The sequence below is a fragment of the Arvicola amphibius genome, chromosome 10, assembly GCF_903992535.2.
Source record: "Arvicola amphibius chromosome 10, mArvAmp1.2, whole genome shotgun sequence".
NCBI classification, from domain to species: Eukaryota; Metazoa; Chordata; class Mammalia; order Rodentia; family Cricetidae; genus Arvicola; species Arvicola amphibius.
In genome coordinates, this window is record NC_052056.1 from 31,176,031 (window position 1) to 31,197,835 (window position 21,805).

The 21,805-nt window shown below is 36.4% G+C and overlaps 1 protein-coding gene and 1 pseudogene across 1 annotated transcript in view; one reads left to right on the forward strand and one right to left on the reverse strand.

The window, feature by feature from the left end:
- Positions 1-21,805, forward strand: part of Znf654 (zinc finger protein 654) — a 71,886-nt gene that overhangs the window by 3,870 nt on the left and 46,211 nt on the right. Inside the window, exon 2 of the mRNA XM_038345402.2 lies at positions 19,282-19,427. Within this exon, the coding sequence (XP_038201330.1) occupies positions 19,282-19,427 (146 nt within the window). The remainder of the gene's footprint in view (positions 1-19,281; positions 19,428-21,805) is intronic.
- LOC119824861 lies at positions 3,448-4,078 on the reverse strand (annotated as a pseudogene).

Below are 21,805 nucleotides of genomic sequence, written 5' to 3' on the forward strand. Positions count from 1 at the left end.
TAAGTTAGAGAATGGACATCACGAACATAAAGCTCTTATGTTTGTACCTAGCACATAGGTAGGATTAAATAGATAGAAGCTATTAATATTTCTGTGATGCAAAATCCTCTGTGGGTTTAAGAGGGGAATTAGAGATAATCTTATCTTTGGAGTTGATAGCTTCTATCTCATAATGAACTTCAGACACCATTTTAAAATGTTACTATCTTTAAATTTTAGTGTTTGTAAATATTGTCATAGCTAGATGCTCGGGATGAGTAAAGCCCAGTGATTTGCAAAGCAACTGTATTTTCTTTCTGGTGGGTTTTCAGGATTTTTTTTTTTTTCCTGCAAAGGGATTTGGCAGATTTAGAATAGATTGTCCTGGGAGGCAAACCAGTGGGATGGGGCTAGAAATGCAGTCCAGCCTCCCATCGCATAGGGTAGGACAGCTCAACAGTAAGCACGGTGTTTACTGTCAGTGGTACCTACGGGAGGAACTTGTCATACCCTTGATTTCGACTTCATAGCTAAGTAGTTTTTTATTTGGGTGGTTCTTAGCAAAAGGTACTAATAATTATGCAGTAATTTTAACAGTAATTATGGCCAATGTAAGACACCTAAAGAGATGGTCTTAACAGAAAAAGGGCTTGTTTGCCTCATTATTCTTTTTAAAAAATATGTATTTAATTTCTCTTCAAAGAAATTCAAATTGTCTTAGAAAACAGCCCTAATACGTTGGTCTTGTTACAAAATGTATACAATGCTTGCACTTTTGTGAAAGATTTCTGAGGGTGTATAATGTACTGTTGTTATTTTTTTTTGGTTAATTCTTACTATTAATTTGGATAACCTTTTTGTCTTTAATCAATTTACATATTTCAAAAGTCATATATGAGGCCTAAGTATGAGGAATTCCTTTTTGCTCAAAGTCCAGACCTGATTTAAGTTACTTAAACTATGTAGATGTGGACTACTCATGTAAAAAGTCTCGACTAGATGGTACAGGGAAGGCACTGTAAACGTTTACAATTGTACAGTTTCTATTCTCTCTTAGTTATTCTTCTCTCTCCCTGGATTATTTGATAAGCCAAGGTACCTGTTAGGATTCCAAGTATCACATCTGACTTCTATATGATAAGACAAGGGTATTTTTGTGGGGTCGTTGAAAAATACCTTGCCTTAAATCTTGTTCAATGGCTTATTCCAGCTTGTTTAGTCATCCCCATCCACAAAGAATATTAGAACTTATTAAAAATGACTAATTCATGCTTATGATTCTATTCAGTAAGGAAGGGAAAAAGAACTTTTGAGTTATAGAAGCAACTAGCTTTTTATTTGGGGAGAGGCATGTAACTTTAAAAAAAAAAAAAAACATTTTCTTTCTTTTCCCCAGAGACAATCACTTCCAATGCACACCCCACCCCCCCCACTCCCCACTTACCTACTTGTGACTTTCCCCCTTTAATTTTTGGTGTGATCAGTTGGCCTAGTTGAGGGAGAAAGTAGGGACCTCCTTACCCTCTTGTTATTGGGTCCATCAAGCATGCATGGGCTCTTGTGTATACTCATTTTCTTCGCATGTCCCTAGGAAACCTTTTCTCTGATTATTTTGAATCTCTTACAGTTCTCTCCAGAGAAACAACTAAGGGATAGGTTTCATTTTGGGGAAAAAGACTTGGGGGAAATTTTTCTCCCATTTTTTTTTCATTCTCTTTTCAGTTCCACTTTTACAAGAATGTATGTAGTTCCTCACATTCCTGTAATCCCCACATTCCCTCCTTCACTCCCCTACTCCCCTTCCTCTCCAGATTCTGGAGTCCTTAAAGCACAGATGAGTTTGTTTTGAACCCTGAACCTCCTCCACCGGTGGTTTGGATTTTAGCTCCCCAGGTCTCAAGCTAGGAACAGATTCATCCAGCTACTTTCTAGCTCCCAAAATAGTCATAAATAATGCGTTTTGACATCTTTGTGTGTGTTAAGGCTTTTAAAAGAAGTAGTTGAGTTTGCAAGTGAGATCAGGAGTAAATGTGTGTTTATTCTGCCACATCTAAGTAAATGTTGAAAATTGGCTCAATAAAGAATAAATATAAGGTTGAGCATGGTGGTTCCCACGTTTAACCCAGCACTTGGGAGGCAGAGGCAGTCAGATCTCTCTGAGTTGAAGGCCAGCCTGATATACAGAATGAGTTATACAGAGAAACCCTGTCTCAACCCACCCCCAAAACCCAAACAAACAGTAAAAACAAAAGAATAAACATAAAATATGAAGGCAAGTATTGATGATAATTTGTACTGATTTACTTACTTATGCAAGTAGGGTGGTCAGAGCTACAAATCAATTTATTGTATCACTTTATATGATGCATATGTACTTTTTAGTCTTTTTAAGACAGTGGACTTTAAAAAATGGTTTTCAAAATCTGATGTTAGAGATATTTCCAGTGTTCATAGAAGATGAATTTTATGAAAGGCTATTTACTTATTTTTAATAACTAGGAAGCACAAAACAAAATCAATTAGTCTCATGTTGTTAATACTTTTTTTAGGTTGACTTTCACAGTGAAGTCTAATTGTTGCTAATGGTATAACAGCAAATTACTGAGAACACCACCTTGCAATCCATGTCCCCTTCCCTAAGTCATGCTTATAAGTAACATTTATTCACATGTAAAACTGTTTTAGCCTGCTGACTATCCCTTATCTAAGATGCTTAAGACCAGACAGAAGTGTTTTTCATTTAGGATTTTCCTTTCTTTGTTTATTTTATTAGAGATAGGGTCTCAATGTAGCCTTGGTTGGCCTGAAACTATGTAGAACAAGTTGTGTTTTGAATTTAGAGATCTGCCTGCCTATACTTCCTGGTTGCTAGAGCTAAAGACTCATACTATCACACTCAGTCCAATATAGTGGTCCCTCCCACACTCCAGATTTTAGAGGACTTGCATACACTCAGAAAGATACACTGCGGATGAAACCTAGATTCAAACCCAAATCCATTTGCTTCCCATACACCATATTCATAAGCTGAAGGCAGCTGCATGTTATTTTTCAGTGTGTATAGCAGTTTCACTTTGCACCCTCACATGCAGATAATTGTGGAATCTCTTGGTGCTATGTTTATGGCTGAATTATTAATATTGTTACATTATTATTATTATTATTATTATTATTATTATTATTAGTAGTAGTAGTAGTAGTAGTAGTAGTATTTTTGGAGAGAGGGTTTCTCTATATAGCAGCTCTGGCTGTCCTGAACTCACTCTGAGACCAAGCTGGCCTTCAGCTCAGAGATCCACCTGCCTCTGCCTCCCGAATGCTGGGATTAAAGGTCTGCACTGCCATGCCCAGCTTTTAAAACTTATTTTAGTGATGGAAAAATACAGGATAAAATTTATCTTATTTTCTTGCTTAGATTTTTTTTTTTTTTGCTTTATGGAAAATTTATTACAATATTCCAAAAGCACATCACTTTTTCTTTTCAACATCTTGCTCTGCAGTTTCCTTTGCCCTCTTTGCTGGGATGACAAAGAGCCGCGCATTGGCCCGGGCCATGCGAAGACTGGCAAAAGCCTTGAAGTTATTTTCTTCTGTGATGACTCTGGCTTTCTCATTTTTATAAACATTCCGGATGGGCATCACAGGTCCTGTTAGCTGAGTGGCCAATATAAGTTCTTCAGCCGAACTATCTCCCTTCTTTGGAGCAGAAGGCTTCCTGGGGAAAACGATGAGCTTGGAGCGGTACTCCTTCAGGCGCTGCACATTGGCCTGCAGGGACTCGGTGGACTTGTTTCGCCTGCTTGGGTCCACGGAGATGCCGATGGTGCGAGCCACTTTCTTATGGATACCAGCCTCCCTGAGTTCCTCCAGGCTGAAGCCCGGCCAGCTCGGACCTTGGTATGATAGCGCACTGTGGGACACCTCAGGATAAACCTGATGGGCCCGGACGCAGGGTGCAGGGCAATGCGGCCTGCTATCGCCTGCTGGCCTTGCATCTGCGGATCCTGCGAGCCGGCTGGTTGAAACAAGTGTCCACTCTCCGCTGCCAGTCCTTGTGGAAGTGGGGCTTCAAGATCATGCCATTCCAGCTGGGCGCCATGGCTGCCTCCGGTGCAGGGGAACGGCCGAGCGGAAAGGCTAGATTATTTTCAAGTACAGTCATTTTGCATAATGAATTTTTTTTCTTATCCCCAAAGATGACTGAAATAACCCCACTTTGGGGTGGGTGTGGAGAAATGCTAATTTGATTAAATGAATTTAGTAAAGGTTATTTTTTACGTTAACCAGTGAAATCCTATATGTAAGTAATTTATTGACAGTTTTTCATATATTTACCACTGTTTTCTAAATATTCACTATTTCCTTGCCTTGAAAAGCTGTCTCCGACTGGGGTTGCAGCTGTGTGATACAACCTTTATCTAGAATACTTGTAGTCTTGGTTTGAACCCCAGTTTTAATTTTGTAAATAATATGGTACAAAGAAATGCTTTTAAGGAAGTTTATTGCTTTATGTTTTAAGATGATTTTTGTAGTCCTGTCAAAAGAAGGTTATTAGTTGTACTCTTGTTTTTGACATAATTTTTATTACCAAAATGTGCTAAATTATACCATAATCATTAAGAAAACACACATACACACTTTAAATCAAGTTTAAGAAATGTCTGTAGCTAAGTCTGGTGATATAGACACTATCAACTAAAGTAGATGGATTGCAAGTTCAAGGCCTGTTTGTAGTACAGAAGGAGTTGAAAAGCCAGCCCAGGCTATTTAGTGAGACCTTGTCTGAAAATAAAAAGTGAGAAAGAAAAAAAGGCTGTAACTGTAGCTTAGCTGTAGAGAACTGACAGATTCCCAGTCTTGCAAAAAAAAAAAAAAAAAAAAAAAGCCCAAGATCCAGTGAAATTAGTGTGGAGTGAATTAGTAGCCAATACAATCTATTTTATTGAATACTGTTTAGGTACATATTAATATGTAATGGTAAGGGACTGAGTAGATGATTAAGTAGTAATAGCAACATAAATATGAAAAATACAATTTTTCAATAGAAAAATAAAATGTGTTGTATAAGATTCTAAAGTTGACTACATTAATACTCTATACCATCAACTGCAAACCAACAGCAACTCAAGAGAATGGAGAACTCTTCCTCTATGCACTAGACAAACTATTGATGCAAATGTTGGTACTTGTTTATAAAGGCTCTATGAGGAGAAGGTATACAGTTATATAAATGGGCTAATGGACTTATCTGTTCTTGGATTCTTGCACAAGCTAAGCTCTGCTGAAGTTCTTTGTTTAAGCATGCAATTTAAGATATAGTGCCCCATTTAAATTGAGTTGAAAGGTAGCTGGGCTTCTAGAAATCACAGCTTAGCAATGTGATTTCTATGTGGATGGTATTTGATGCCAGATTTGAGTTCACATAGGGAGAAAATAAAAACTAGGTTCATAAGAAGAGGAATTAAACTAAAGTTGATGTTACCAGGGTATTTTCTCTATTAGAAGGTTTAAATGTTTTAAGTAGTTCTATTTAATATTGTATTGATTGGCATGGACAATGATTTTTTTTTTTAAAAAAAATACCTATGATAACAAAAGCTTAATATTTTAGTATATTTTCTGCTGCTAAAATAGAATATCATTGACTTAAGTAATTTATAAAGACAAAAGACTTCTTACAGTTCTGGAAGCTAAGAATTACAAGACTCATAGCTGCAGCATCTCGTTAGGGCCTTCTTACTGAAGCAAAACTTGGTGAAAATCATCATGTGTCAAGAACAAGGGAGCATCTATACTAGGTTTCCCTTTTTGTGGTAAAACCACTAATGCTATCACGATTGCCTCAATCTTGTGATGTGATCTAGTCCAAAGTATATTTCTTGAAAAAAACCCCAGTTCCAAACACCATCAGAGAGTAAATTAAGTTTCAAGAACACAAACTTTAGAAGATGTATTCAAACTATAACAGTTTTAAATATCCAGAACATTTTTTTAGATTGTACTCTATGTATGTATACATGTTACTCCTATTTTCAGTGTTATCTATGTATCAAAGCTTGGATAATTGCTTTGCCTATGGTAATGCATTTAATTTGCTACCCTTCATGGTATGTGCCTCTATTTTTATTTTATAGATAATAGAACTAAGAATGAGAACGCAGATGATTTGGCTAAGTTATGTTCTAATATGTGATAATAAGACTGTAGCCTGGCTAGTCTTACTCCTAAGAACCAGCCTATATATTTTAGTTACTATGGTAGACATATAAACTGTATTCTATCTGAGATAAGCATGTGATACATGTTATGGCATGTAAAATTCATTACTGAGTAGAAGTAGTGTCATAAACACCAATTTTAAAAATAATGCAAGAAAACTACAGATGTTCCTCAGTGTGTGTATTACTTACCTGTTGCTGTGATAAAAGAAAAACGACCTGAAGCAATTCACGGAAGACAGTTTACTTTGGCTTACAGTTACAGAGGGACAAGACTCCATCATGGCTGGGAGGCATGGCAGCAAGCAACACATGAGAACAGGAGCAGGAAGCTAAGAGATCATATCTTCAGACCCCAGCAGGAGCAGAAAACAAGCTAGTTGGAAATGGCATAAGGCTTTTTAACTCCCAGAGACCTCTTGCAGTGACATTCTTCCTTCAGCAGGCCATGCTCCTAAACCTCCCTGACAGCACCACCAATTGGGGACCAAGTGTTCAAATATCTGAGCCTATGGGAGACATTTTCATTCCAACCACTTAGATGTGGATGAGAAAAAAGGGAAAGGGGAGCAAAAAGGAAAAAGAAAGAAAGAAAAGAAAAGCAAAACAAGAAAAAACTTCCAAACAAAGAACTTAAACTTTTTGAAGTTTCTTATAAAAATTATTCTTTAATTCTTAACTCTTATTCCATGTCTGCTATGCACCTATGTGAAGATCCATTTATCTCAAAAGGGTGGCTTATGGTCGCAGTTAGTCTCAGTATAAATGTTGTGATGATTTCAGAGCACTAGAAATGATGTTTATTATCATCTTGTCTTTTTAAAAGAAAATATGGGGGATATGTTAAATGTTAATAACTGATTAAAGTTTTAATCTGTCCATGCTATTTAAAATAATTTAGAAGTTCCTACCAACATTAAATAAAGTGGATATGCATTTTCTTACTTTACCATCTTTCAATTTAGCAGCCTTTAAAACTGTTGCCTGCAATCTTCTAGATTAAAGATGTTATTTGTAAATTTTTAGAATTTGTACATATTTTATGCATATAGTGGTGGTGAAATTGTTTCTTATTGTCCTCTGAAGGAACCAAAATCACCATAATCTTAATACATGTGCAAAGTAATTTGTACATTTTAACTTTCTTTCAACTCTCATGCTCTGTTTTTATTCAGTAAACAATGTTTTAGTTAATACATAGCAATTTAGAACATACCATAACTAAAAAGAAAAAAAAAATCAAGTAAAACAATTCATTTGCAGTGGGATTTCACAGTTTGAGTGTGAGTGTAAGTCAACTCATGCCTATTGTACTTACATCTAGAATTTAGGGCCAAAGGGAGTATTTGAAACAACGACATTTCACTAGAAAGAGGCTATCTTGAAGCCTTAAGCTTTTTGGAATTTAAATGTTATAATTCCATTTTCTTCATGAGCTACTTTGAAGTTTTAAAATGAGATTCTTTTGAATCTTCATAGTCTTTGAGAACTTCATAGCTTGCCTTACAAACAAATATATCTCAGCTATAATCCAGACCCCTACAGTTGTGAACCTCTGCTGTAGGTGGAGTGGTACAATGACACTGCCTATTCGAAACAGCATTTGGTGCCTTCCATTTCCTCATGTGTTTATCTCTTTTCTCTCATTGTCTCCATGACATAGCAAGAGTGAGGAGCTAGGATGGAGAATGAATGCAGCCTTTAAGCCACAGTTTTTTTTTCAAATGTATCACTCTCTGTCCTAGTATCTTTGTTAATATTTGCAACAATATTAAGCACTATTTTATTATATAGCTCATTGTGTAGACCAGGCTGTCCTCAAATTCAGAGACATCTTCCTGCCTCTGCTTTTTGAGTGCTGAGATTAGGGTGTGCTACACCATGCCTGAGTAAACACTTAGCCTTAAGATATACAGGTATCTTAAGATGCTATATAGAAGTATATAGAAGTATAGCAAGGTGTTAGTAGTGGTTATAGGTAGGTAAATTAATGCTGAATAATTTTTTCTCAAATGTTCAAATTAATTAAGGCAATATGTATAACTTGTAATCAATATAGGAGCAAGGTCTAAAAATTAGACAAGAATTATGAAATATTAAAAGTTATTCTTTAAAATTATTACTTTGGTAATAATTTTATGTGCCAAACTGTGTTTATAAAAAGAGTATATATGCATTCCTTACTTTATGTTTCAGTACCTAACTTGAAACTAGAACCAGAGTCTAGACACCCTTGCTTTTTATGATAAGATGTCCATATTCCTATGTTGATATTACTGTGAACTGAGTCTTGATAGACAAAGAACTCAGTTATGGACTGAAAAATCTTAAGAACAATTTAGCAGTTTAGACTAGGGAAATACCTAACACAGACAAGCTGTAAATCCCAGCAGTTTCTGGAAATTGGAGATGGAGAAGAGGAAGAAGAATGTCATGTTGCTTGAGTTAAAGAGTCTGAAAGCTGGCATATTCAGCCATAAAGGTTGGTACGCAGCTACCTGGCAGAAGGGAGAAACTGCAGAGCTGGTGAAAAAGCCCAGAGATTTAGGTTAACACATCTAAGGTTTGATCACTATCTGAAAGAAAAAGAAAAGAAAAGGGAATAGATATGCTTTTTCCTCCCCTCTTTTTAGCCTTTTTTTCCCCCCAAGAAATCAAATTTCTTGTGGCATGGACTCCTGGCCAGGTGATTGACAGGCTTAGCTGGATTGCCTCTTAAAGGAGACAATACTATATAATGTTCTAATCTTTAGAGCAGATCAGAATGTCATGATCTCCACCATGGGCCAGAGGTATTTTATTCTTTTGACCAGGAGGCCCAAGAGTGGCAAAGCTGATATGTTTACCTTTGGAGAGTTACCAGGGAAACTGGAAGTACAATGCAAAGCTTACTTTGAGGGAGGAGTCTGTCCTCAGTGGACTCTAAGACTTACAGTAAAAGATGGATTCATCTAGATCTTGGTTTAGGAGTTTGAATTTTAAGGAACAGTATGTGTAGAGATTAAAGCAAAGCTGTATTTTTGTAAATCCTAAATGTTTTAAGATATATCAAGGAAGGTAAAGTATGAAAGACCACACTAAAAAGAATGCCATTGTTGAGTAACTAGAAAATGAATGATTGAAGTCTTGACAGATTAGTGAGAGAATGGAGAGGTCAGTTGCTAGAAATGTTAAGGATGTAAGGCAATGTGTGAATGAAGAGAAAATGCCCAGAACAATTCCTTGATATTCCATCAGGTTCTAATCTGAATATCTGGGGATGTGCTGTTAATAAACGGTAGAAGAAACAATTAAGGAATCTAATGAACTGAATGATTTGCTGGCTCAAAGAGTTAACTTATTCATGTTTCAACTATTAGTATATTATTTTTATAAAGAACAAACAGAAATTATTTATCATCTAGTGAGAATGCATCATGTATATTAATTTGAGGATGTTCTTCCTGGTGTTAGAACAATTAATTTTAAAGTAGCTGATGTGTTTATTGAAGTACAGAACTTGTTTTCTTTCTTTTTACTAGTGCTTAAGGCTAGATCTTAGTAGAGGCTGTATGGGAGTTAACATATACCCATTAAAATTTGTTGCATTTTCCTTTTGGATGCTGTCTTTGTCCCTTTATGGCACTAAGGATTAAACTCAGGCCTTGTGTTTTCTGAGCTTTTAAGTTCTCCCACTAAGCTAATCACTGTCCACTATGATCATTTTTAAAATATAAAATTTTCTTTTAGGTTTGTGTGTGCGCGTGTGCACGCACCTACACGTGAGTGCATGAGTGCATGTGTGTGTTTTGAGAGAGGGTTTCTCTGTATAGCAACCCTGGCTGTCCTGGAACCTTACTCTGTAGACCAGGCTGGCCTTGAACTAACTAACTAACACCTGAAATAACCACACAGAAACTGTATTAATTAAAAGACTGCTTGGCCATTAGCTCTAACTTCTTATTGGCTAATTCTTACATATGAGTTTAACACATTTCTGTCTGAAGAAGCCCTAGTGCAGCTGCTGAACTCCAGCCTTCACAGTCCAGTGTGTGTTCTTGCTTTCTGTTTTCAGCCTTGTGCTAAAATACTTTTAGCACTTTGATACCTGGACTGTTGCTGCTTACTGACGTTTTAAAACTTACTGAACAAAATCATAAAAACACTCCTGCTCTATGTTCACATCACTTACATAATAACGAAAAAGGAAGTTCTTTTAGAAGTTTTTGAAATATGTTTTTCTCTTTGGAACCCAGTGAAGGAGTACCTCTTTAAGAAACAAACAACAAAATGTTCTATTTTAATTGTGTTTCTGTTTGTGGGTATGTGCATGTGAATGCAAGTGCCCACAGAAGCCAGAGGAGGCTGTAGGGTCTCCTGGAACTGGAGTAACAGGTTGTGAGCTACCCAAGGTGGGTTCTGAAACTTAATTTGGGTTCTTGGAAGAACAGTATGCTGACCTTGTCTTATTCTATGTTCCTTTCAATCTTTTGCTTACTTTTCTTTTAATTGTTCCAAGTCATAACACGATTAACCTTTATTGGTAGGATGAACATCTGTTTTGTCACATTTCTGCGAATGGTAGTAGGGTATAGGATGCTTCATTTCTGTGATGCCAGGAGACTAAAATTGTCAAGGAGTTTGAATCAAAACATCTTCAGTATCAAACAAAATTTAACCACTCTTCCTTCTTCACTTATGAAAATCTTATTGGCTTAAAGCAGCTCTCCTGTTTTCTCTTCATTGTTGCTTCTCTTCTCCCTAGGCCTTTCCTTTATATAACTGCCATCTGTATTAGCTATTAACTCAAAGTGTGCCTGAAATGCTTCAGTGATTTAAAATAATATCTCTTTTTTGCTACCTTTAAGATCTATACAAATGATCTATACAAATGATACTTCAAATAGATTTCTCAGTGTTCAAGGAGAAGTTTTCTATATTTTTTTATTATCAAATTTCCATCAATTTTTAAAACACTACTTTATCATAGTTGGATTTTCACGCTGGTTCAGTTTTGAGATTTCTGTTCTATAGTTAGCTTCTATCCCTCAGCTAGGTACCTTTGAAAACATCCATGAAGCATCAGTGAAATCATCACTGAATCATTAGGTACCTTTGAAATCATCTTTCTACTGGGTAACAACTAGTGTTTTGTTCCTCCCTAATTCCATCTTTGAGAACAGCTCTGTGTGTGTATGATAAGAACATATCCTTATTCTCTCCCTCCCTCCCTCCCTCCCTCCCTCCCTCCCTCCCTCCCTCCCTCCCTCCCTTCCTCCTTCCCTCCCCCCTCTCTCCCTCCCTCCCTCCCCCTGGATTTTAAGAATATACTCTGTAAGGAAGTCTAGGTTTTTCTCCATCTTATTCAGCATGCCTTCTTTTCTTTAATTCTTTCACTATGAATGTAAGTGTATCATCTCTTGTAAAATTTAATTCATTTGGAAACTGAGAAAACCTGATATTGAGAAGATTTATTTTAGGTTTCATTTTAATTTAATCTTATATTGTACATATAATTGTATTTCAGGCACCAATTTGAGAATTTATGAAGCAAACAGTCTCTCCCTTACCTTTTGGTAACAAATGAAAATTGACATCACAATTGATGTAAAACCTTTACTATTAGCCAGGCGGTGGTGGCGCACGCCTTTAATCCCAGCACTCGGGAGGCAGAGGCAGGTGGATCTCTGAGTTTGAGGCCAGCCTGGTCTACAAGAGCTAGTTCCAGGACAGTCTCTAGAAACTACAGGGAAACCCTGTCTTGAAAACAAACAAACAAAAATATAAAAACCCTTTACTATTTATAATAGGAAAGCCAGATCTTTAGGCTTACCTCCATGCCGAGGTGCTCTGACCTTCCTCACATACAATAAATGCAGAGAACTTGAGGAGGAGGAATATAGAACAGTCCTGTTCAAATAACCTTGGCCTACAGCTGGTAGGCTCTTACTAATCATTGCAAACATCAACCCATGGACTAAGTGATTTTTTTGTGAGGGTGGAATTTGTCTTCACTATGAGAAGGACTAAGTTCATATTTTATAGGTAAGATTGTAGTAGAAAAGAGTCATACTGTCTAGAGTTTAGAAAGAGGATAAAAATAGAGTAAGGGAATCCTGAGCGATGTTTTGGTGTCTACCCTTCTTTTTTCATTAGCTTTCTAGTATATGGCTTTCAGTATAAGCCTTTTGCCTCTTTCCTGAGTATATAGAAAGTATTAGCTGTAGAAGTGGGAAAGAAGAAAGTTGGTCCTTATTTTTATACAAAATAGATAAAATTATAATACTTTTTGTATTATGGGAATATAAGAAAAATAGATTGCATCTGGATAAAGTTACCTTTTAAAAAAAACGAAATGGAAAATGCTGCATATTTGTATAAACTAGCAGAATGCAGTTTGACAGAATATTTAAAATATAAAGTCACAACTGATTCTAAATATTACATAGATCTTAGTTCAAAAAGTTATTTACAGTGTTTTAATGGCATTTGGCTCAAACCAAGGTTGATTGTTAGGATGGAGATAATGATGTGCAGTCTTCTTGTTTTAACTTTTTCTTTCTTCTCCTCCTCCTCTTTCTCCTCTTTCTTTTCTTTCCTTTCCTCCCTCCTTTCCTTCCTTTTTTTTCTTTTTTCTTTTTAATGAGACAGAGTTTCTCTGTGTAGCCCTGACTATCCTGGAACTCACTCTGTAGGCCAGGCTGCCTCTGCCTCCCAGGGGCTGGGTTTAAAGGTATACACCATCACCACACTACTTTGTTTTTACTTTTTAAAAAAAGCTATTTTGTGTTTTGAGAAGTTCATACATTTATACAATGTGATTATATATATCTACCACTCTCCACTTGCAGTTTTTACTGGTGCGTACCACCCGGTGTCCCTCTCACCTTCGTGCCATCTTTAAAAATCATTATTAGTAACTCCCTGTGTCCAATTAGTGATACCTATATGTATTATAACGGGATCATCACTGGGGCATGGACAACCTCCAGTACCCAAGTACTCAAGAAGGGTGACTCCCCATCCCTCAGCAACCATCAGTTGCCAAAAGTCTAACACTAGGGACCTTGGGAGCCCCTCTCCTATCCATGCTGGGTCATGCATAGATCTCGTGTTGGAAGCCATAGCTGCTGTGTGTAACATCCATGTCATCTCCAGAAATAATCTTTTCATGGCTTTCTTCCCCCTCTTCTTTCACGGTCCTGAGCTGTGGACTGGGGGAGGCTGATATAGACAACCCATCCCTAGCTAAGTGCTCAACCACTTTTGTGCTTCTGTTTTATGGGTATACACATAAGTATTTAAAACCCTAGCCCCCCTCCCCGCCAAAAAAAAAGCAGTAGCTTTTCCCCCCTAAGGCCTATACTCTTCGCAGTCAAGGGTTTCTGACCAGGTTTACAGTACCAGGTATAAACATCCTTCCTGTGAAGCAGGCTAATATCTAATCAGTATTTTAAGTTTATTTTATTATTTCATGATTCACCAAAGTGCATTTATTTCATATATTAGATTTTATTTGAATATTTTCATATGAAAATTATCTTTTAGGCTTTAAGAAGTATATTTGTTTCAAACTTTTATGTATAGTTGGTTGATTTCTGTGAGAAACTAGGTTTGATGTCTTCTTTCCTTTGGAGTGGAATACATTCCTATGATTTTACTTAATTTTCTTCTTGTGCAAATTTATTATCTTTTGTTAAGTTAATGAGTATAAATGAAGGGATGTCAAAGGTTTGGGTAGAAAAGATACAACTACTTCATTACAAAGCCTGTCATCTAAGGCAAATGATTTTTTTTCCATGTTAGGAAACTGTTTGTAGCTAAAAGAACCAAAGCTTACAAATGAAAGCTGGTACAGGAGGCCTTAAATAAGCTGAAATTTCCCAAATCACATTCTGATGGATATTTGGGGACGTTCTGCAAACAATCATATTTATAGAAACCAGAACTGAAGAGTTGCTGTTAATTTAGACAGATATGAACAAGTATTGTGTTTTCAAATAGGTGAATTATGGGAACCACTGAGCATGACAGATAGTTGTTTAGTGAGTAAGTCTGATGATTTGTTTATTGAAAAAATGGTTGACAGTAGGAAGAGAAGACTATCTGTATCTCTGTGCCATCAGATAATTTAAATGGTTTCTGCTTAAAAATAGAATTATTGATAACAGCTATAGGGTATGTGACAGACTCAGCATATGTAGATTTCAGTCTATTTTTCTTTTTCTAAATGAATTTTCTCAGGTAGAGAAATAGGAGAGTCTTAGTAGCTGATTTAATAGCCTTGCCAAAAAGATATTGACTAGTCATCTTTAGTATGTAACTAGGGGATCGTGTTCTTGTTACATATCTGTGTCTGAGTTATTTTTTGGATATGACCTTGATGATGACATGAAAAATATGTGCATGTTTTCAGGTGACATGAAGTTTTGCATTTGGGCTGGCACTGTGAGTGGGAATAGTGAAAGCTGTGAAATTAGGACTGCTTAAGAACAATCTATGTGCAGAAAAGGTGTAAAATTTTTGCTGACTATTCTCAAATTACTACTGTACTAACAGTTTATTTATATAAACAGAGACAATGACAATTTATACTATAGTCTTTTTTTTTTTTTTTTTGAGACAAGGTTTCTCAGTAGCTTTGGAGTCTTCCTGGAACTAGCTCTTATAGACCAGGCTGGCCTTCTGCTCACAGAGATCAGCCTGCCTCTGCCTTCCGAGTCCTGGGATAAAAGGCATGTGCCACCACCACCCAGCCTCATCCTATACTCTTATGGTTCATTCAGACCATGCTTAAGAGGAACATGGATGTTAATTTGAGCTATAAACAGGATACGCTCTTGAGAGAAGTAGAAATTTTGGCTATCATTGGGAAAATAGTTAAAATGAGAGATGTTAGACAGATATCTAATTCAGACAAGAGACTGTATAAAGAAGTTTATGATGGCTGCCAGGTACATTTGACAAACTATGGCATGTTTTGTTTATATAGTTTCAAATCAAAGTAAAAATTGTGGGTAGATGTCATTTTTTGTTTCTTAATGATATTCTAATAAGCGGGTCTGTAAAGTAAATCATCTTTATTTATTTTGCTGCTACCAGAGATTGAATTTGGTCTAGCTGTCTACTACTGAACTATTTACACCAGCAAAAACTGTCTTTAATTGTAGTGAATTATCTATCAATAGCTGCATTTGGATTTGCTTAAGCTTCTGGATAGTAAGTAAATGTAGGATAGATAGTCTTTAAGATAGCATGAAATGTGAAGATGTAGAAGTACCTATTCCACCTTCCATTTTGGAACATACTGGGAGCTCTTAAAAGACTTTCATATTATATAAATATCAACTTCAGTAGCGATGAGTTGAGCAAGGGACATCTTTATTAAAGCATCCAAAAATATTGAGCTTTAAGATAGTTACAGATTTCAAATGGCTTTTTACTTATTAAAACCTACTTTTAAATCATTTTAGCTTTTTAAAAACATAACTTTAATTAGATTTTTCCTACAAAATTATTTTAGTTAGGAAAGCTCAAAATGATGACTGGCTCTCTTTCTTTATGTATGAAGTGTTTGATTGGTGTATGTGTCTAGGATGAGGGGTGGACATACATGTGTGCGTACATGGAGGCCAGAGGAGGAGGACATGTCAAACTCTTATCTATTGGTTTGTTCTGTTGAATCAGGGCTTCTCACTGAGTCTGAAACTGAGGTGGCCGCCAACAAGGCATGTGAATCATAATTCTCTCTCCCCAGCTCTGAGGTGATAGGCAAGCACTCAGTCATGCCCAGCTTTTTAAGTGGGCTCTGGGGATTTGAACTCTAGTCTTTATGTTTATGCAATAAGTGATTTCCAGCACTATGACTTTTCAGTTACTTTTATTTGTCATTCAAGATTATAAAACTGTTGAATCCTCAGGTTCTATCTATTCAGGCATGAGGTATTTTGGAATGTTCCCAGTAATATTGTACACATATATTCATAGTCAGAATATTATGTTACTGTATCTTAGGAAACATTTGTTGATAGAATGCTCAGTGATGTATAAATAATGACAGTAATATGCATGTACATGTCTAATCTTCTCTGCTTGGGTATCTAGTCAGACTTTTGACACTTAAGCAAAAGTTGTATATGGAATGTGAAAATTTATTAAGAAAAACTGGCAGTGATTTGCCAGTTGAACATATTCATTTAGTGTATTTCTTTTCTACTTTCAAAGATAGTATATATTATTTTCAGATTATGTTGTAAGAGACCGCTTGTTCATTTCCTGGCCACCCAGACTCCTGAAATAGTCACTCAGAAACTGTATTAATTAAATCACTGATTGGCCTAATAGCCCTAGCTTTTTATTGGCTAACTCTTACATCTTAATTTAACCCATTTCTGTTAATCTGTATATCACCACAAGGCTCTGGCTTACCGGATAAAATTCTGGCATTTATCTCTGATAGGGCTACATGGCTTCTTTCTGATTCTACCTCCTTTCTCCCAGCATTCAGTTTAGTTTTCCCCACCTAGCTCTACTCTGCCCTATCAGGCCAAGCCAGTTTCTTTATTAACCAATGATATTCATAGTATACAGGAGTGAATCCCATATCACCTTCCCTTTTCTGTTTAAATAAAAAGGAAGGTTTTAACTTTAATGTAGTAAATTTACATATAGAAAAACAGGTATCAAGCAAGAATTACATTTACAATATTTATATTTACTTTTTTAAATCATAACTAAGGAAAATTATCTATTCTTCATCTCCATCAAAGATTCCAGAAGGATATAATATTACCTGAGTTAGCAGGAAGTACATTTTAAGCAACTTCCAAAACTTTAGAATTGACAGAGACACTTGCTGCCTGACAGTCAAAGTTCTTCTATATCATTGGGGTATCCGTCTTCAGCCTATAGGCCCATAGTATCTGGAGACTTTTCCATGAAGCAGGAAATTTCAAAGATAGTTCTTCCTATATTGGCAGTTTGTCAGCCACATTTTTATGTGTCCTGCAGAATGTCTGGCAGACTCTTTCATGTAGCAGGAACCCCAAAGGATCGTCTCACCTTTAGGCAAGATTAGCAGCTATTTCTCTGTGGGTCCTGCATGTCCAGTTTATACAGTGTAACATCAAGTAGTCCAGGCAAGAGCAGATTTTTGTCTAAATGGCTAACCAACTCCATAAGCAGCCTCTTCGGTGCCCATCATCCTCTTGAAGTAATTGATGTTGCCAGGAGCAGATGTGTCTCACTGCCATGAAAAGTCTTAAGGTCTTAAAACATTTTAAATGACATATTCTGAAGGTCTCTGGAAGATTTGGAGAATACCTATCTAATTGAAATATATCTCTGTATATCTAGAAAATCTAACTAATATGACTACAAGCTTGACTATTGTAGATGATTATTAACCTATATTTCTTAATTATACATTACATTTTTAAATGAGCTGTACAAACACAATACTTTAATTAAGAGCAGAAATATACATATAAGAAAATTGACCTTAAATTTGTATCAATAAACCAATATCCATACCAATGCAAATTTCGATAACATATCCCCCTTTAAATGTAAACAATCATTTATAAACAATCATTTATATTTAGGGAATTTGGGTGTAGTTCTCTCCAAACTTATTCCTGCCTGATTTTTGTTGGGTAAATTAATTTTGGGGGTGTTCACGGTGACCTTTTGGGGGGTTTTGGTCCATTTAACCACATTAGTCTGGAAGGATTCCACAGGTTCTTATCTGTGGAAACAAAAGAAGAACCTCTTTTCCAATGCAACAAATCCCTCGATCCATATTTTGAAATCACGATACCTTTAAAGTATATATGTTGCTTAGCTTAGCAGTCCCTGTCTCTATGCAGTCAAAAATTTCAAGGAAAACACAATATTATACATAATCCAGACTCTCTGTGTATATTCCATCTTTACATGACTTATTTTTTAATTTCTTTTAATTTGACTGTCTGTACTCTGTCTCTTTAAAGACTTTGTTTTATTTTTAAGAACGATTTATTTCGTTTTCTAACTCTTTATACTCTTTCCTTCTCTCTTTCAAGCCTGTGTACATTTCTCCAACACTGTGACCCATTTAGAGGTCTTTTTCATCTGAATTTGTCTTTATTGCATATCTGTAATTCTTTTCTGACCAGAAGTGCTTTCTAAAAATCTAAGTGGCATTATTATTACTAAGGCTGCTTTACCTTTTGGCTCTGCTTAGTCCAACATGTCTTAGGAGTTCCGTTCATTGCCTCTGAGACTGCTGGGTGGGAGTCGTTCTCACCACTTCAACTCTGATACCCAGTTGGCCCATGCTGCCATCAAGTAACTTGCAGCACACTGCCCTGAAACCCTATTTAAATGCTCAGCCTCCTGAAAGAGCCAGCATTCAGCAAGGCCCAGAAAGCCACCATTTCAAAACTGCGTGCCTTTTTCCCCCCACTACAGCTAAATCTGGAAAACCTCTCTTAAAGGAGCTTCGACATGCTGCCAGCCAACAGCAAGAAGCTGTGTTGAACTGGTTTTTATGTCTAGAATTCCTTTTTAAGCTCTCTCCGGTTTTTATGTGGATGTAGTATTTCACATTGGGTGCTAATTTGTTGTAAGATGCTGTTTGTTCGTTTCCCAGCCTCCCAGACTTTTAAAATAATGACTCAGAAAGTGTGTTGATTAAGTCACTGATTGGCTTATTAGCCCCAGCTTCTTTTTGACTAGCTCTTACATCTTAATTTAACCCATTTCTATTAATCTGTATCACCACGAGGCTGTGGCTTACCTGGTAACCTTCTGGCGTCTGTCTCTGGTGGGGCTACATGGCTTCTTTCCGACTCTGCCTCCTTTCTCCCAGCATTCAATTTAATTTTCCTCACCTAGCTCTACTCTGCCCTATCAGGCCATGCTTATTTCTTTATTAACCAGTGGTATTCACATATCAGATTTCTACCCCGATAAAACAGTATAGGATGCTTTTCCTTATGTCAATCATGTGCATTCATACAGAGCTAATATTTTCACATATCCTTTAAGTTTTATCTGCCTTTTAAAATGTAAAGTTGGTAACATTTCCTATAGTAACGTGCTTTTTAACTCACTTCTCTATAAGGTGGTTGAAGATTATGCTGGACGATGGCAGGTCCCTTTGCCACAGCTTCAGGTTCTTCAGACTGCACTTTGCTGTTTCACGTCAGCCAGCTCATCGTTCCCAGATGAATGTGAGCACGTACAGTATGTTTTGAGTAGTCTTGCTGTGTAAGTATATTTTTTTCTTATCAACAACGCATTTATTTTTTTGCTTTGATATAATAGTTTTTTCTCTTTCTTCTGAGGATAAAACCTTTCCTAATTTCTTACCTCAAAAAGAAACTGTCATTTCTTTACTTCAGTTACTTTGTTTTAATTTTCAACATTTAGGAACAATTTTACTTTTATTGGGTTGAAATGGATTTGTGGTATACACATTTTCTGGTCACTGCATTGGGTTTTAATTTTCCAGGTGACCTTAGAAAATTCTAAGGGTAAGTCTCAGCATATGGTCATTTGCGGCCATGGTAATAAGCAGAGAGGGATCTTAAAACCTTCTAGAAAGAGGTCCAGAAACTCCCAGTTTTAAAAATCGCTTGTAGGTAGAATTGAGTTAAAATTATACACTGGGCTTTTTGTTAAGAATTAGCTGCTTTAGTATTGTAGTAGTTGAAGGTTCTCCTTCAAGATCCATGATTTCAGTTACCCTGACTTGTGGATAGGTGTTCAGTACTAGGCATGATTTCCCTCTTGTTGAGTTGGTCATAAGACCAATTAGAGAACTGTTAGTTACCACTGAGGTATGTGTGCTGCTACTGCATCTCAGAGTTAGGCCGTGTGGTTCATAAGCATCATAGCCGGGTTAGGACTGTTGGTTGAGTTGCCTCATATGATGTTAAAGGGAGTGGGGCCCCTTGTTCCGTCCCGCCTGGCTAGCTTAACTTCCGAAATAACCACACAGAAACTATATTCATTTAAACAATACCTGGCCTATTAGTTCGAGCCTCTTATTGGCTAACTCTAACATCTTGAATCAACCCATTTCTAATAATCTGTATGTCACCATGAGGTCGTGGTTTACCAGGAAACATTCAGCATGTCTGACCTGGCATCTCCATGGTGGCTGTCTGTCTGCCCTTCTTCCCAGCATCCAGTTCTGTCTACTCCACCTACCTAAGTGCTCCTATCCAAAGGCCAAGGCAGTTTTTTTTATTCAACCAATGAAAACAACACATAAGCAGAAGAACCTCCTACAACAATTTGAAAGCTTGCGTGTCACCTTCTATTACTATGAAAACTGATCCTCAGGGAAGAAACAGTCAAATAATATCAAGTTTAGGGAGCTTTTGGGCCACGTGTCTGAAGTCCATGGTGGTCTTCAGAAATAAAAACTTACCTTCTACTTCTGGGGCAACCAGGGGCAATAGCAATAGTTTCTAATGTTTGAGGCCAACATGGTTATGTGAAACCCTTTCTCAAAAAATAAGAATCAAGTGTTACGTAACATAGAGTGAGTGCTAGGTGAAAGAATTAGTTATTTGAACTGCTTATTAAGTGTTGCTGTTTTTTAAAAGGAAAAGTCTATTACTGGAATTTACTACAGTAGAAAGGATAAAGGGGAAGCCTAGCCAATCACCTTGTTTTGTAAGGCGTGTCCCCCTTAGGCTAATATTGACTTATAAAATATTGCGGGCCTGCGGCCCTCCTGCTCTTTATTTTCCTGCGCTCCTCGCTGGAACCTTGGATTTGTAAGTTCCCTTTTCTTTCCCTTATTAAAGCTGAATTTTATATATTTATGTATATATACATATATAAGCTAGTCTGGTGAATCATAACTGCTGAACAACCATGCCCCTTCAAAAGGAGAATTGTATTTTCCATTCTAGAAGAAAAATAGAGAAATAGCAAAATGATTGTTCCATTAAAATAGTAAGGTTTGTGATGATGGTATTTTGTTTTTCTAAACTAATCAGAAAATTATAGAAGTGCATAACTATTCTTTATTTTCTGTAAAGCTCTGTGTTTTGTTTTTAGGTCAAAGTAGAAAATGAATAAGTCTTATTCTTAAAATTCTTGCAGAGTTTAGAGATACTAAATCACCAGTTATACCTTTATGTAATTGCAATTTTGAGATAATTGCAGTGTATAATGAGGGGGCATAGCAAAGGCTTTACCTGGCCTTAGATGCTATGGGAAATCTTCTGGTTGAGTTAACACTTACTGACTTTTGAAAAAAATGCAAGGAATAACTTAAGTGAAGCAGCACATAAAGGTAACTATACAAGAAGTCAGAATATTCACAAAAGTCATTATAAAATGTTTAGTTTCTGTTTGAAGACTTCTCTTTCATAGTTTATATCATGTATGGGTAACTTTTATTCAGCTGAAAAAACATATATATATGTCTGAACTATGTGTTTTAAGAGTGTTTTATATTCATGTAATTATATGCATATATATGCTGTATATAAATATAAGCTAATGTAATTTATATATGCCCCTCTTTACAAAATTCTCTACTAATATAATTATGTAGGAAGACAGGCCATCTCCAGGCTGGACAGTTGAACTATGGCTATTGAGGGGATCTTTTCAGAGAATGAAAA